General features: G+C 37.0%; 1 protein-coding gene across 3 annotated transcripts in view; it reads right to left on the bottom strand.

Moving 5' to 3' along the window:
* Positions 1–13,638, bottom strand: part of bmp5 (bone morphogenetic protein 5) — a 34,829-nt gene extending 21,191 nt beyond the window's left edge. For 2 of the 3 annotated variants that reach the window (XR_012388521.1, XM_073919454.1), the window contains exons 1-2: positions 12,936–13,638; positions 1,977–2,169 (exon numbers count right to left, since the gene is read on the bottom strand). Coding sequence is in view for 2 of the 3 variants with exons in the window: in XM_073919454.1 (XP_073775555.1) it covers positions 1,977–2,169; positions 12,936–13,398 (656 nt within the window). In the remaining variant the exon portion in view is untranslated. 3 annotated transcript variants of the gene reach the window in all.
* Between the last annotated feature and the right edge of the window lie 424 nt (positions 13,639–14,062).

Below are 14,062 nucleotides of genomic sequence, written 5' to 3'. Positions count from 1 at the left end.
TTACCTATCTTTTAAAGAGCCCTTATTATGCATTAAAATAGGTCATATTTTGGTTTTGGGGGTCTCCATCATCAGGCTGATCTGCATGCAAGGTCAGAAAACACTTTCATAGTCTTATAATGTGTATTTATTTTATCTAATTATCCCAACGACTCTCATATGATTCATTTAGAGATTCATTTGTTCTCAAACTTCTCCTTAGGATGAGCCCTTCGGTCTAATCCGTTTCAGTGATCACAGCTAAAAGTGCTTCCGCCAAACCTAAAGTTAATCTGAAGTGATCCACAAATTGCAAAACTTAATTTCTTAACTCTAGTAGAGCTGTAAAACGGGCATATTTACAGTTTAAAAAGTGGAGTGTTCCTTTAAAAAGCTATGTACACTGAAAAAGAATGATTAATTTGATTTACTAGCACTTTTTTAAGTTACTGTTTGTGGTTGCAAACCATTGAAATGAGCTGAATTTAAACAAATAAATCCATTGAACATTGCTAAATTTAATTTGTTTGTTTAAATTCGGCAATTATAAATTATTTGCAATTACTTACCTTTTAAAGAGCCCCTATTATGCATTAAAAAAGGTCCTATTTTGGTTTTGGGGGTCTCCATCATCAGCCTGATCTCCATGCAAGGTCAAAAACACTTTCATTGTCTTATAATGTGTATTTATTTTATCTAATTATCGCAATGACTCCCATATGATTCGTTCAGCGATTCATTTGTTCCCAAACTTCTCCTTAGCACGAGCCCTACGGTCTAATCTGATTCAGTGATCTATGCTTAAAGCTAAAAGTTCAGCTGAATTGATCTAAAACTGCTAAAACTAAACGCCTCAACTTTAGTAGAGCTGTAAAATGGGCATATTTACAGTTTAATAAGTGGAGTGTTCCTTTAAAAAGCGATATGCACTGAAAAAGAATGATTAATTTGATTTACTAGTCTTTTTTTAAGTTACTGTTTGTGGTTGCAAACCATTAATATGAGCTGAATTTAAACAAACAAATATATTGAACATTGCTAAATTTAATTTGTTTAAATTCGGCGTATATAAATTGTTTGCAATTACTTACCTTTTAAAGAGCCCCTATTATACATTATAAAAGGTCATATTTTGGTTTTGGGGGTCTCCATCTGCAGGCTGATCTGCATGTAAGGTCAAAAAACACTTTCATTGTCTTTTATAATGTGTATTTATTTATCTAACTATCCCAACGACTCTCATATGATTCATTTAGCGATTCATTTTTTCTCAAACTTCTCCTTAGCATGAGCCCTACGGTCTAGTCTGATTCAGTGATCAATGCTTAAAGCTAAAAGTTCAGCTGAATTGATTCAAAAATTGCAAAACTTAATTTCTTAACTCAAGTGGAATCAATAACAAAAAATGTACAGTATTAGATTGACAGACCAGACAAATCCCATAGACAAAAGACTCTTAAACTTAAGCATTCATATGGGCTGTTTTTGAACTGGAACGTGTCTCTCTTGTTTACCTGTGATCTGATCGAGCAAAATGTGTCTTATTAGTGTGGAAACAGGGAAGCATCACCAGTCATGTTAAATTCGCCGTCTTCCTCTGTCTTATCTGCCGAGTCATCCTCCAAGCCTTTCTCATATAATCTTCATTAACTAGCCTACATACGGTGCATAATAACCTCTGGAAAAAAAGCCGCGCACTGCAGCACGCAATGACGAAGATAGACTGCATCAAAAAGATGCTCAAATTGCGAGATAGCTACACCAAACACATGAAAACGAAAGTACCGAGCTGATTTAAAAATGTAGTAGTAGAAAGTACAGATATTTGTGTAAAAATGTAGGCAGTAAAAGTAAAACGTTGTCAGAAAAATAAGTAGTGGAGTAAAGTATTGATAGCAGAAAAATCTACTTAAGAACAGTAATGAAGTATTTGTTCTTCGTTACTTCCCATCTCTGCTCTTGTGTGTCTAGACTTGTAAAATGAGCAAAGCCCTCACCTGTTTGGATATTCTTTGATGACCTGATATATGGTGACCTTCAGCGTGATGTTCTCATATCTGATGTGACTTTGATCCTTATAAATCCTGAACTCAGCAGCGGTCACCGCTTCACCTTCTGGGATCTGAGTCAGGTCAAAGCGAAACTCCCTGTAGTGTCGCCTGTGGTGGGAGAAATCCTTATCCCGCTCCACTGCATGGGAAAAACACAAAGCCAAACAATGAGAAACAGCACAGGACTTAGTAGTGTCATGGTGAATGCGTTTACACATCTGAATAAGACAATATTAAGATTAAAGTGTTTAAATTAGTTGCTTTTTGAATGTTTCTAAAGGTGTTCCTTGATTGTGGTGTTTAGATGTCTGTACCGTACTTTAATGATGCCAAGCAGACTCTACATGTCTTAATTTCACTTCTTCATTCATTTTCTTGTCGGCTTATTTATCAGGGGTCACCACAGCGGAATGAACCGCCAACTTATCCAGCAAGTTTTTATGCAGCGGATGCCCTTCCAGCCGCAACCCATCTCTGAGAAACATACACTATCTCTCATACACTACGGACAATTTAGCCTACCCAATTCACCTGTACCACGTCTTTGGACTGTGAGGGAAACCGGAGCACCCGGAGGAAACCCACACGAAGACAGGGAAAACATGCAAACTCCACACAGAAACGCCAACTGAGCCAAGGTTCGAACCAGCGACCTTCTTGCTGTGAGGCGACAGCACTACCTACTGCTTCACTGCCTTGCCCTAATTTCACTTCTGTTTAGTTCAATTATGACTTTAGTATGATTAAGGTCATGAAAAATCCCTGTTCGCATGGTAGATTCCTAATTAGAGTATCGTCTAAATCAGGGATGTCCAGACTTGATTCTCGAATCTGATTGGCTGATAGCCATGATATATTCAAGTAAGATCAGCACCCGTACAGCCTCTTTGTGTATTACTCTGCCCACATACAGACAGCAACAAGCAGACACTACAGTTTGCTGTTACACAACAAAATATACTTTTGAGGACTTTTTAGTCGAGAATGTCGTTGTTTAGATTGCAACTATGCAGTTTATTTGTAAAAATAGTGCTTATTTTAAAATATTTACAATTTTTAAAAGAGTTGTCGGCGACGGTTGATGTTTTCGATCCACAAGTGGCCGACAGAACAGCATAGTAAGCCCTTGGGCTTAGAAGATTATAACAGTCTGATTTCTAACTACAGCAGATCAAATCATTATTAAACTGGTAAGCAGGCCCGGATTGGCTAATCGGGAGGACCAGGAGAATTCCCGGTGGGCCGGTCCGTTTTTTGGCCGCGAGGGCCGGTGTCCCTAGCTCCAGAATCTGTTGCTCTCAGCAGTCATACCTTTTAAATTAATAATTTTTTTTTTACTTGACCACAGTCTTCTTATGCATTATTTTACCGCAGCTCTGCTCTTTTTATCTATTTTCTCACAGCCTGGTGATCGGGATGCAGCCTGTAGGTGAATGATGATATTACTCAGACGAGCCACTTCTTGATGCACAGTTGTTGTGGTCCAGTGGTAAGCACGTTAGGTTACGATGCTGCAGATCCGGGTTTGATCCTTGTCTTTTTACATTTTTTTATTGTTAAGACATATTACTGTTATGGTTGTTGAACATTTGAACTTCTAAAGCAGCTGTTTTCTCAAAAAAGACGTGATAGTGTAATTAGAAACTGAATTGGAAATGTCCTTATTTTAATATAGTCAGTCGTGAACTGAGGTGGGCCGGTCTGAGGCTTGAAACTCCAGGGCTGAAAAGGAGTCCCACTCCGGCCCTGCTGGTAAGCAATACCTGCCATCACTCCGTTTTTCATGGGAGTATCCCATATTTCAGACTAGTCTTCCGCAACCATCCCGTTTTTAGTTCTTCCTAAAAAACTTCCTTAATTTCACTCACCCCCCTCTTTGGTACAGTCTGTAAACTAAACACCCTCGAGTTGCCAACTTTGCAGTACCCGATCGAAGCGGCTGCCCAAAACCCGCTGCACCCTGTTCTCAACCTCACCCTCGAACACCCTCTAAACCGATCTCTGAATATCCGAATGCATGCGTTCGGTCATAGAACAGATCCGATCTGTGTCACATATGAGCAAAAAATCAGAATTGGGTCACATTTAACTGGCAGTGTAAACGGGGCCTTAGTGTCCGTGCAAACGTACTGACTGTAGACTGTCGTGCACATGTCTTTAAAAAGTCATTCATCAAAATCATCAACATTCCACGTCTAGTCCAAACATTGGGTCGACCAACAAAAGCAATCTCCAGTTCATTACGGCACTAGGTAGCTGTACACTCCATCCATGATGAATGGGCTGTCAGTGAAGAAAAACAGCCCTTCGCTAATAACACACTAGGTTAGCACAGAAAAGCTGACAAGACACAGGTTTGGACTTTTTCAGAATGCTTTGTGCTATTCTGACCTCCCGAGATTCACATTTCTGATCTACGATGAATAACATGTGACATTATCACTGTCAGAAATGTAGTGCTGCCTATTAAACGTGTCCAAAATGGTCAAACCTTAATGAGAAAGCAGGTTTGATGTTTAAAAGTGCCTAGCAGATAAGGGATTCTGCATATATCTAGAAAACTACATGCTGGATGCATTCAGTGTGTGTTTTAAGTCTGAGCACACTCGGAATTGCACAATGTGTGTCTATAAGTCTAAAAGGGGAGTGGCATAGTGGCACAGTGGGTAGCACGATCATTTCACAGCAAGAAGGTTGCAGGTTCAAGTCCCGGCTGGGCCAGTTGGCGTATCTATGTGGAGTTTGCATGTTCTCCTCATGTTAGCGTGGGTTTTCTCCAGGTGCTCAGGTTTCCCCCACAGTCCAAACACATGTGCTATAGGGGAATTAAATGAGCTAAATTGGCTGTTGTTTATGTCTGTGAAAGAGTGTGTATGGGTGTTACCCAGTGTTGTTCAGTGAATGAAGTCTAGAAGGGATACAGCTGCAGATAATATACACAAATACACTCCATTAAACAATTACACAATGACATCACCTATATGTAACTGCAGGTTAACTAGGCTTATATATAACTTTAACTGTTATTATCTATATATACAGCTCGGAGTGGGTAACACAATCGTCTCACAGCAAGAAGTTCGCTGGTTCAATCCTTGGCTGGGTCAGGTGGCATTTCTGTGTGGAGTTTGCATATTTCACATTTTTCCCTGTGTTGGCATGGGTTTCACACTTTAACTTATTGATTTTTTTAATTTTTTTAAATGTTTTGTTTTTATGTTGAACACAAAATAAGATATTTTGAATAATGTTTAAAAGTAACAATAGTCTTTATATATATATATATATATATACAACAGTTCTGTCTGGTTCTCAAATCTGATTGGCTGATAGCCATGCGATATTCTGCAATATCAGAACTCCTACAGCCTCTTTACCCTTTGTGTATTACTCCGCCCACATACAGCCAGCAAAAAGCAGACACTACAGATCTAAAGTGTAAAAGATGCACGCTCAGCTGTTTAACTGTCAGCTTATGATTTGAATCCGGGAGAAAGTAGTTCCTCATACAAAAGGATTTTTGAGACTCTCCATGTTTGATTTTGTCTTTATATACACAATTATGCCGTCAAACTGTTGTATAAACGCAATATCACACTCGTAGCAGTGCGATATGGCTGTATATCGGCACTGGTGGGGGCACTAACGCACGCCTCCCACCAGTGCCGATATACAGTCATATCACACTGCTACGAGTGTGATATTGCTCATATATATATATATATATATATATATATATATATATATATATATATATATATATATATATATATATATTTTTTTTTTTTTTTTTTTTTACTATGATCTTACACTCAAAAAAGTTTTTTTTTTTTTTTTTTTTTTTGCTCATTCATACTAGTTTGAAATGAGCTGAAACAACACAGTTCTTGAGATTTCATCGGAACAACTTAATTTTTTATGTTTAATCCACATAAGTTAGTTAAAAGTGTTAAGTTAATTTTGTTTTGTGTTGAGTCAACATGAGTGAATTGTGTGGACCCTGCTGAAAAATCCAGCTTAAACCAGCCTAGGCTGGTTGGCTGGTTTTAGCTGGTTGACCAGCCTGGTTTTAAAGGGGTTTTGGCCAATTCCAGGCTGGTTTCCAGCCATTTCCAGCCTGGTCTTAGCTGGTCAGGCTGGAAAGTGACCAGCTAAAACCATCTAAAACCAGTTTGACTATTCTGGTTTAAGCTGGACATAGCTGGTTTTAGCTGGGCTCCCAGCCTGGCTAGGCTGGTCAAGCTGGTTTTAGCTGGTCATCTCCCAGCCTGACCAGCTAAGACCAGGCTGGAAATGGCTGGAAACGGCTGGAAACCAGCCTGGAAGTGGCAAAAACCCCTCTAAAACCAGCTTGGTTGTCCAGCTAAAACCAGCCAACCACCCTAGGCTGGTTTAAGCTGGATTTTTTAGCAGGGGAACCCTGCATTTTTACAGTGTATGAAAGTCAATGGTTACTGGTTTACAACAGTCTTCAAAACATCTTCTTTTGTATTTAACCAATACAACCTCACAGCAAATAATATGTTAATACAGTAAAATACTTATGTTTTCTCGTGAGATCATGCTGATTTAACAGATCCAAAAAAGCACAACTTGGTTTACAACAAATTAAGAATCAGTAAATGACAGAATTTAAAAGTTATAAACAAAAATGTCTTGTTGGTATAAGAGTTTTGTTGATATAATTTAAAATACAAAATTATTTGCCCTCCAGTATACTTACTTCCCCTGTTTCTCTTTAACGGAGAGCAGATTTCTTCAGCACATTTCTAATCATAATAGTTTTAATAACTCATCTCTAATAACTGATTTATTTTCTCTTTGTCATGATGACAGCACATAATATTAGACTAGATATTCTTCAAGACACTAGTATTCAGCTTAAAGTGACATTTAAAGGCTTAACTAGGGTAATTAGGGTAAAGTTAGTGTAATTAGGCAAGTCATTGTATAACAGGGGTTTTGTCTGGTGACAATCTAAAACTAATACTGCTTAAGGGGGCGAATAATATTAACCTTAAAATGGCTTTAAAGCAATTAGGAACTGCTTTTATTCTAGCCAAAATAAAACAAATAAGACTTTCTCCAGAGGAAAAAATATTAAAGGAAATACTGTGAAAAATTCCTCAATCTGTTCAACATCATGTGGAAAATAAGAAAATGATTTTGGAAAAGAGCAAAGGAGCTAATAATTTGGGCTGTAGGTGTTGGAGTAGTCTTCATCTCTCCAGCATTGCCTACATCAGTGAAGTGTGTGTTTGCATGCTGGTGCTGGTGAAAAAGCGCAGCTCCGATAGTTTATCTAGAGTGAAAGTCTGCAGTTACTTAACACGGAGAGGTCAGAGAGCAGGACACACTTACAGCAGCTGGCCAGACTCAACTCCCGCATCCTGGCTGATAATTAACAACAGATCCAGTGCTTTCCGGCCAATCGACAGATACTGCTCAATTAGTTCTGTACATGAGAGCGTTTAACGAGAAAGACAATTTCATTGTGGTTTCTGCGAGGACTTTGAATGCAAACTTAAAGGGAAAGTTCATTTAAAAAAAGGACAATTCTGTCGTCGGGGCATCACGGTACAAAAATGAATACTATGGAAGTCCATGGTTACAGGTTTCCAGCATTCTTCAAAACATCTTCTTTTGTGTTCAACAGAAGAAAGAAACCCATACACTTCACTGAACATGTACAGACACACTGACATCACCTACCTGTAACCATTGACTTCTATAGTATTTGTTTTTCCTACTATGTTCCCTGCTAAGTCAATGGTTACAGGTTTCCAGCATTCTTCAAAACATCTTCTTTTGTGTTCAGCAGAAGAAAGAAACTCATAAATGCACACATACACTTCACTAAACATGGGTCATTAAAGTAGCAGTGTTGTTTATTTGACATCTTCTGTTTATTTTAGTTTTATCTGCAGTATATTGCCCTATGTTGCATGTGATTTGCGATTTGATTTGTTTCTCAGGATAAAGAGACACTGAGAATCACTTTTGGAGGGTTTTGTTGCTTTAAGTTGGTGACGATTGCAACACAACACAATGGTAGTTACACTAGCTCTCTGCAACTCTCACATGGTCGTCCACTGAAGCTAAGCAGGGCTGCGCCCTCCTGGATGAGAGACCACATGGGAAAGCTAGGTTGCTGCCGGAAATGGTGTTAGTGTGGCCAGCAGGGGGCTCCCTGTGTGGGTCCTAACGCTCCAGTAAAGTGACGGGGACTCTATATTGCTCAGTGAGTGCCGTCTTTCGGATGAGACGTTAAACTGAGGTCCCCACTCTCTGTGGCCGTTTCACCCTGGCATCCTGGCCAAATTTGTCCACTGGCCTCCTAACCATCCCATTATCATAATTGGCTTCATCACTCTGTCTCCTCTCCACCAATCAGCTGGTGTGTGGTGTGAGGTCTGGTGCAATAAGGCTGCCGTCGCATCATCCAGGTGGATGCTGCACACTGGTGGAGGATGAGGAGATCCCCCCTAAAAATGTGTAAAGCGCTTTGTGTGTTTAAAAAAGTGCTATATAAATGTAAGGAATTATTGTTGTTGTTGTTGTTACTATTATTATTATTATTATTATTATTATTATTATTACTGTTGTTGTTATTATTATTAGTTAGTATTATTTTTATTGTTATTATTAATATTATTAAGTGTGCAGAGTTACTGAAGTTTGTCCTGCGCTCTTGCATTTTTTTTAGTTACTTCTTTGGTTTGGTGCGTTAATCTGATCGTTACTATTATTCAAAAGAAGGTAATGATTCGCACTCAATTGTTTCATACTGTTTTTATTTTAACTTTTACTTACATTTTACGGGTGATAACAGACAAACAGACTTTTCGGCACAAAGCCTTCCTCAGTGTGTATAAAAACAGTATGAAGCAATTGAGTGCGAATCATTACCTTCTTTTGAATATTAATATTATTATAAATTTTATTGTTATTATTATTAGTAATATTATTATTATTATTAATAATATTAATATTATTATTACTGTTGTTGTTATTATTATTAGTATTATTATAAATTTTATTGTTATTATTATTAATAATATTATTGTTATTATTATTAGTATTATTATTAGTTTTATTATTGTTGTTGTTATTATTGTTATTGTTGTTGTTGTTGTTGTTATTATTATTATTATTATTATTATTATTATTATTATTATTATTATTATTGTTGTTGTTGTTGTTATTATTTTATTGTTTTTATTATTAAACATAATATTATTATTACTGTTGTTGTTATTAGTAGTAGTATTATTATTAATTTTATTGTTATTGTTATTATTATTAATTTCATTGTTATTATTATTATTATTATTATTATTATTATTATTAATATTAATAATAATAATAATTTTGTTAGTGTTATTATTATTATTATCATAAATAATTTTATTATTATTATTATTATTATTATTATTATTATTATTATTAGATGATTATATAATAATGAAGAAAGTTAACACATTACTTAATATAAGAATGTTCAGTGCATTTACCTGTCTCTTTATAACTACTTTCGGGAGCCACCAAACTAGCTCAGAGGTCACGGAGACCTTGAGTGAAACTGAAGAGCTGAGGACTGGAAGCAACTGTTTCTATTGTTATCACTATCTAAAATGTCTAAAGTGATTCTGCTATTTTACGGTAAATTCTTTTAAAGTGATTCTACTTTTTATTCAAGATAGGCTTTGTGCAGTAAGGATAACTTAACTGCCTGAATGTAGATTTCACTGTTTTTTAACCAGTTTTGATGAAGACGACTGCTCAGCCTTAGGTAAGAAACAGATTGTACTTTAAGTGTGTGTGTTCTATTTGATTGTGGGTCCGTTTCACAGGTCTGGAGTCAGCTCTAAACAGTCTAGTGGATGTCTGATGTTTATAGGCTTAAGATATTGTTCAGAATTGTACCCACGTGGAAATTTCTATCTGTGTTTTAACCCATTAGGTTAGAACACCTATATGTATGACGCAGTCAATAACATTATGTAAGAGTATAATTGTTATTGATTTGTGAATGGAAGCAGAGCGGCCTAGGAACTCATCGTGAGTGTTGAAGCTGGCTTCTGCTGATGAAACTACAGACTATCTTCAGCAAACTTAATTTATTTATTTGAATCTCTGACTCCGGCTTTTCTTCATCTGACAGACTGCTCATTCTTTGGGTTAAAACTGTACATCTACATCCTCCCTATGATATCTTTTTGTTTTGTGTTCAACAGAAGAAAGAGTCATAAAAAGTTTAAAACCACTTGAGTTTAAGTCAATTTCTGGGTGAACTATCCCTTTAATGGAAGAACAAACAAACAAAAAAACATGTCAAGCAAGGGGTCTGGCACTTTAGATTAGCAAAAAAAGAGAGAAGAAGAAAAAAAAAGCCACCAGCTACTGGCACCAGATTTTCCAGATTTGAGTCGTTTTTTTTCCTTCCAGCGCTTTCCTCTGTTCAACAACAGGAAGTAATTAAGGCCAATTATCCTCAGGTCAGACAGTCACTTGATAAGTTTTCGTGAACTGCGATGTCAAAGGTCACAGCTCACACTTATCATCCTATCACAGCATTCTCTAAACAGCAGTCGCTTGCCTCACGCTTTCACCATGGTATGCGCATGTATTCTGCCCTCTTTACAGCCACGTTTTTTATTTTCACTCTAACCTGCAATTGCCTCAGAGTTTCCAGTAACCATGCGGACCTATATATACACCGTTTATAGAGCTTTCAAGGACAGCGTACATGTGGAGGACTATATTTCCAGTTATGTGAAGAATATATATATATATATATCACCTGCTATTTTAACATTTACAGCACTGGGGAAACTAGAGAGAACTCGTTTTGAGATCAAAGCAGATATTAATGGCTAATTATAGTGTTTAATTACAGTAACTATTTGAAAACAGACTTGCTAAAATAGCCTAACAGACGAATTTACAGTCAAAACATCATTAAATAGAGCACAAGGGAATTATATTGATATGGACTTTACAATAAGATTTCAGTAGTTTGTGTATTTACTAATGTGAACTATTTATGAACAATATTTGTAGAGCATTGATTAATCGTGGTTTATTATTTACTAATGCATTATTAACATCCAGACTCATGCTTATTAACTGAATGCACTGTGAGTTAACATGAACTAACAATGAACGACTGTATTTTCACTATCTAAGGTTAACTAACATGAACAAATACTGTAATGTGTTGTTCATTGTTTTTTTTTTTTTTTTTTTTGCATTATATTAACCAGCACAACCTAATAGTAAAGCCTGAGCATTATTAAACACATTGCATGTAGAAAATGCATTAATTCCAATACACCTTAGTTATGTTTTTTAACCAGCTTTGTCAGTATATAGATATGTTACATTAAATTAAATCAGCTCTTCCAGACTCCAGTGTGTCTTTTATATTCAATGCAGGCTATAACTGGTGATTTTATAGACTTAATGAAGCACCAAGTATGTTATATTGACTTCCACAGTATTGTAGACATCTACAGGTTTCAGTTTTCTTCAATATATCTTCTCAATCACTTAACAGAAGACAAAAGACAGATTTGAAACCATGTAAGGGAGAGTTTACACTCAATATATATTGACATTTAAAGGCTTCGCTAGGTTAATTAGGTTAACTAGGCAGGTTAGAGTAATTAGGCAAGTTATTGTATAGCGATGGTTATATAAAGTATATAGCTTAAAGGATCTAATAGTTTTGTCCCTAAAATGGATTTGAAAAAATTAATAACTGCTTTTATTCTAGCCGAAATAAAACAAAAAAGACTTTCTCCAGAAGAAAAAATATTATCAGACATACTGTGAAAATTTCCTTGCGCTGTTAAACGCATTTTAGGAAATATTTAAAAAAGAAAAATTCAAAAAGGGGGGCTATTAATTCTGACTTCAACTATATATATATATATATATATATATATATATATATATATATATATATATATATATATATATATATGTTTTCAGCTTGTTCAAACTACTTATTTAAAAAGATCTGAATTAACACAAATCTAGATTTTTTTTTGTGTTGGGACTAAATTGTCTTAAGTTCAATCCACTTAAATTAAAGTTAACTTAATTAGTTTTGGTTCGGGGGAAATAACTGTATATGTGAATCCCTACTTGTTGTACTAAATAGTGAGTGAAGGATTCCTTTAAAGCCTCTTCGAGGATCCTTCGCTTTTTAAGAGTGCAGCATATTTTTATGTTATTTAATGTAAACAGAACACTACAGAAGTCCTTCGAGGCCATGCAATATATATTTCTTGTTTTCTCGTGATCATCATATACAAGCATCAAGTTACATGAGGAAGATTCTGGTTTAAAGGCCGGAGTGTTGGCTACATATAGAAAATGTTCGGCCCAATCATACTATTATTAATAATAATAAAATAATAATACTACTAATAACAATATAAATAAATAAATATTAATAATAATAATAATAATAATTATTATTATTATAACAATAACAACAACAACAACAACAACAATAATAATAATAATAATAATAATAATAATAATAATAATAATAATAATAATAATAATAATAGTAATACATTTCCCAGAGATGGGTTGTGGCTGGGAGGGCATCCGCTGCGTAAAAAACGTGCCAGAGAAGTTGGCAGTTCATTCCGCTGTGGCGACCCCAGATTAATAAAGGGACTAAGCCAAAAAGAAAATGAATGAATAATAACAATAATTATAATAATAATAAATACAATAATAATAATATTAATAATAATAATAAACACATAATTAAATAAAAGCAAAAAATAAGTCGTGATCACAAGAAAACAGAGAAAAAAAATATTTTAATGCGTGACCTCTTTACACCATAATAAGAGCAGAAACTGCCACCCAGCTGACACTTACCTAGATTGACAAAACTCATGACCATGTCCGCATCATTAAGAAAGTTTGTGTCGTGCGCGTTCGCCAGCGGCGGGCTCTGGCTGCTGAGCGGCGCGGCGCGGGAGTGTTGCGGCTGCGGAACACGCGGTGGCGCGCGCGAATATCCGTGCGGAGCTCCGGGCGCGCTTTTACGCACTTTCCCCGCGAGCGATTTCCCCAGTATCTCGTTCTCCTCTTCCGTCGTCATCGCGTTGTAGAGATCCAGCATGAAGAGCGGCGCGGACGACGCCTGCTTGCCCGGGGAGAACGGCCTGGGTCGGTGAGGCAAGCCCAGGATGGAGAGGATCTCTCTCTGGATCTCGCGGCGCTCGTGGTTCCGCAAGCGCCTGTAAATAAAGCTCGAGTGCACATGGTTGTCTCCCAAACCGCACTGAACGCCGTGAAGAAAGCCTAAACAGCTCCACAGAAGTCCAAATGTTCTCATCTTGACCAGGATGATGATGCTTTCAGCTGATGATGCTGCTGCTCTCCATGGCGCACCAACTTTCTCCTCCACAAAAGTATTAAATCCTTCTTTAGACTCTGTTTGGACTTCTTTCTTCACTACATCCTCTCTGCTATCATTCAGATTGCTTCGATTAACGCGGTATGTATGTGACTATGCGCGCGCTCTTCACCTGTGAGCAGAAGCGCACTGACTTAAGCGCATCCCTGCATGAGTGCCGAACGCTGAAGTCCGTCCCACACTTTTTAAGGGTTTGCATCCACCTCTAGCGGTCGTGTATAGCCTATAAAGCATGGTTTGACCCGGGGCATGAACGCAAGCTCACCGTGAAATGAGAGACACTTGATATTTGAGCGCTTTCGTGATTAGTCAAAGGAAAAGCGCAGGCGGACACACACACACACACACACACACACACACACACACACACACACACACACACACACACACACACACACACACACACACCTGTCAGCTTTATTTCAGCTGCAGCAGCTTCTATTCGCGCACTCAGGGCACTTTAGAGTAAGTGGTTTGGCCCTGGTTGGCACTGGCTTTGTTTGGGGCTTCTGTTATTGTTGTTTTTAACTTATTAAAGAGGAAACGCGAATGCAGCTGTGAGAGGGCAACACATATTTACTGG

The sequence above is a fragment of the Danio rerio genome, chromosome 13, assembly GCF_049306965.1.
Source record: "Danio rerio strain Tuebingen ecotype United States chromosome 13, GRCz12tu, whole genome shotgun sequence".
NCBI lineage: Eukaryota > Metazoa > Chordata > Actinopteri > Cypriniformes > Danionidae > Danio > Danio rerio.
Note: the sequence above shows the minus strand (reverse complement) of the source record. Positions and strands in the feature narration are given on the sequence as shown.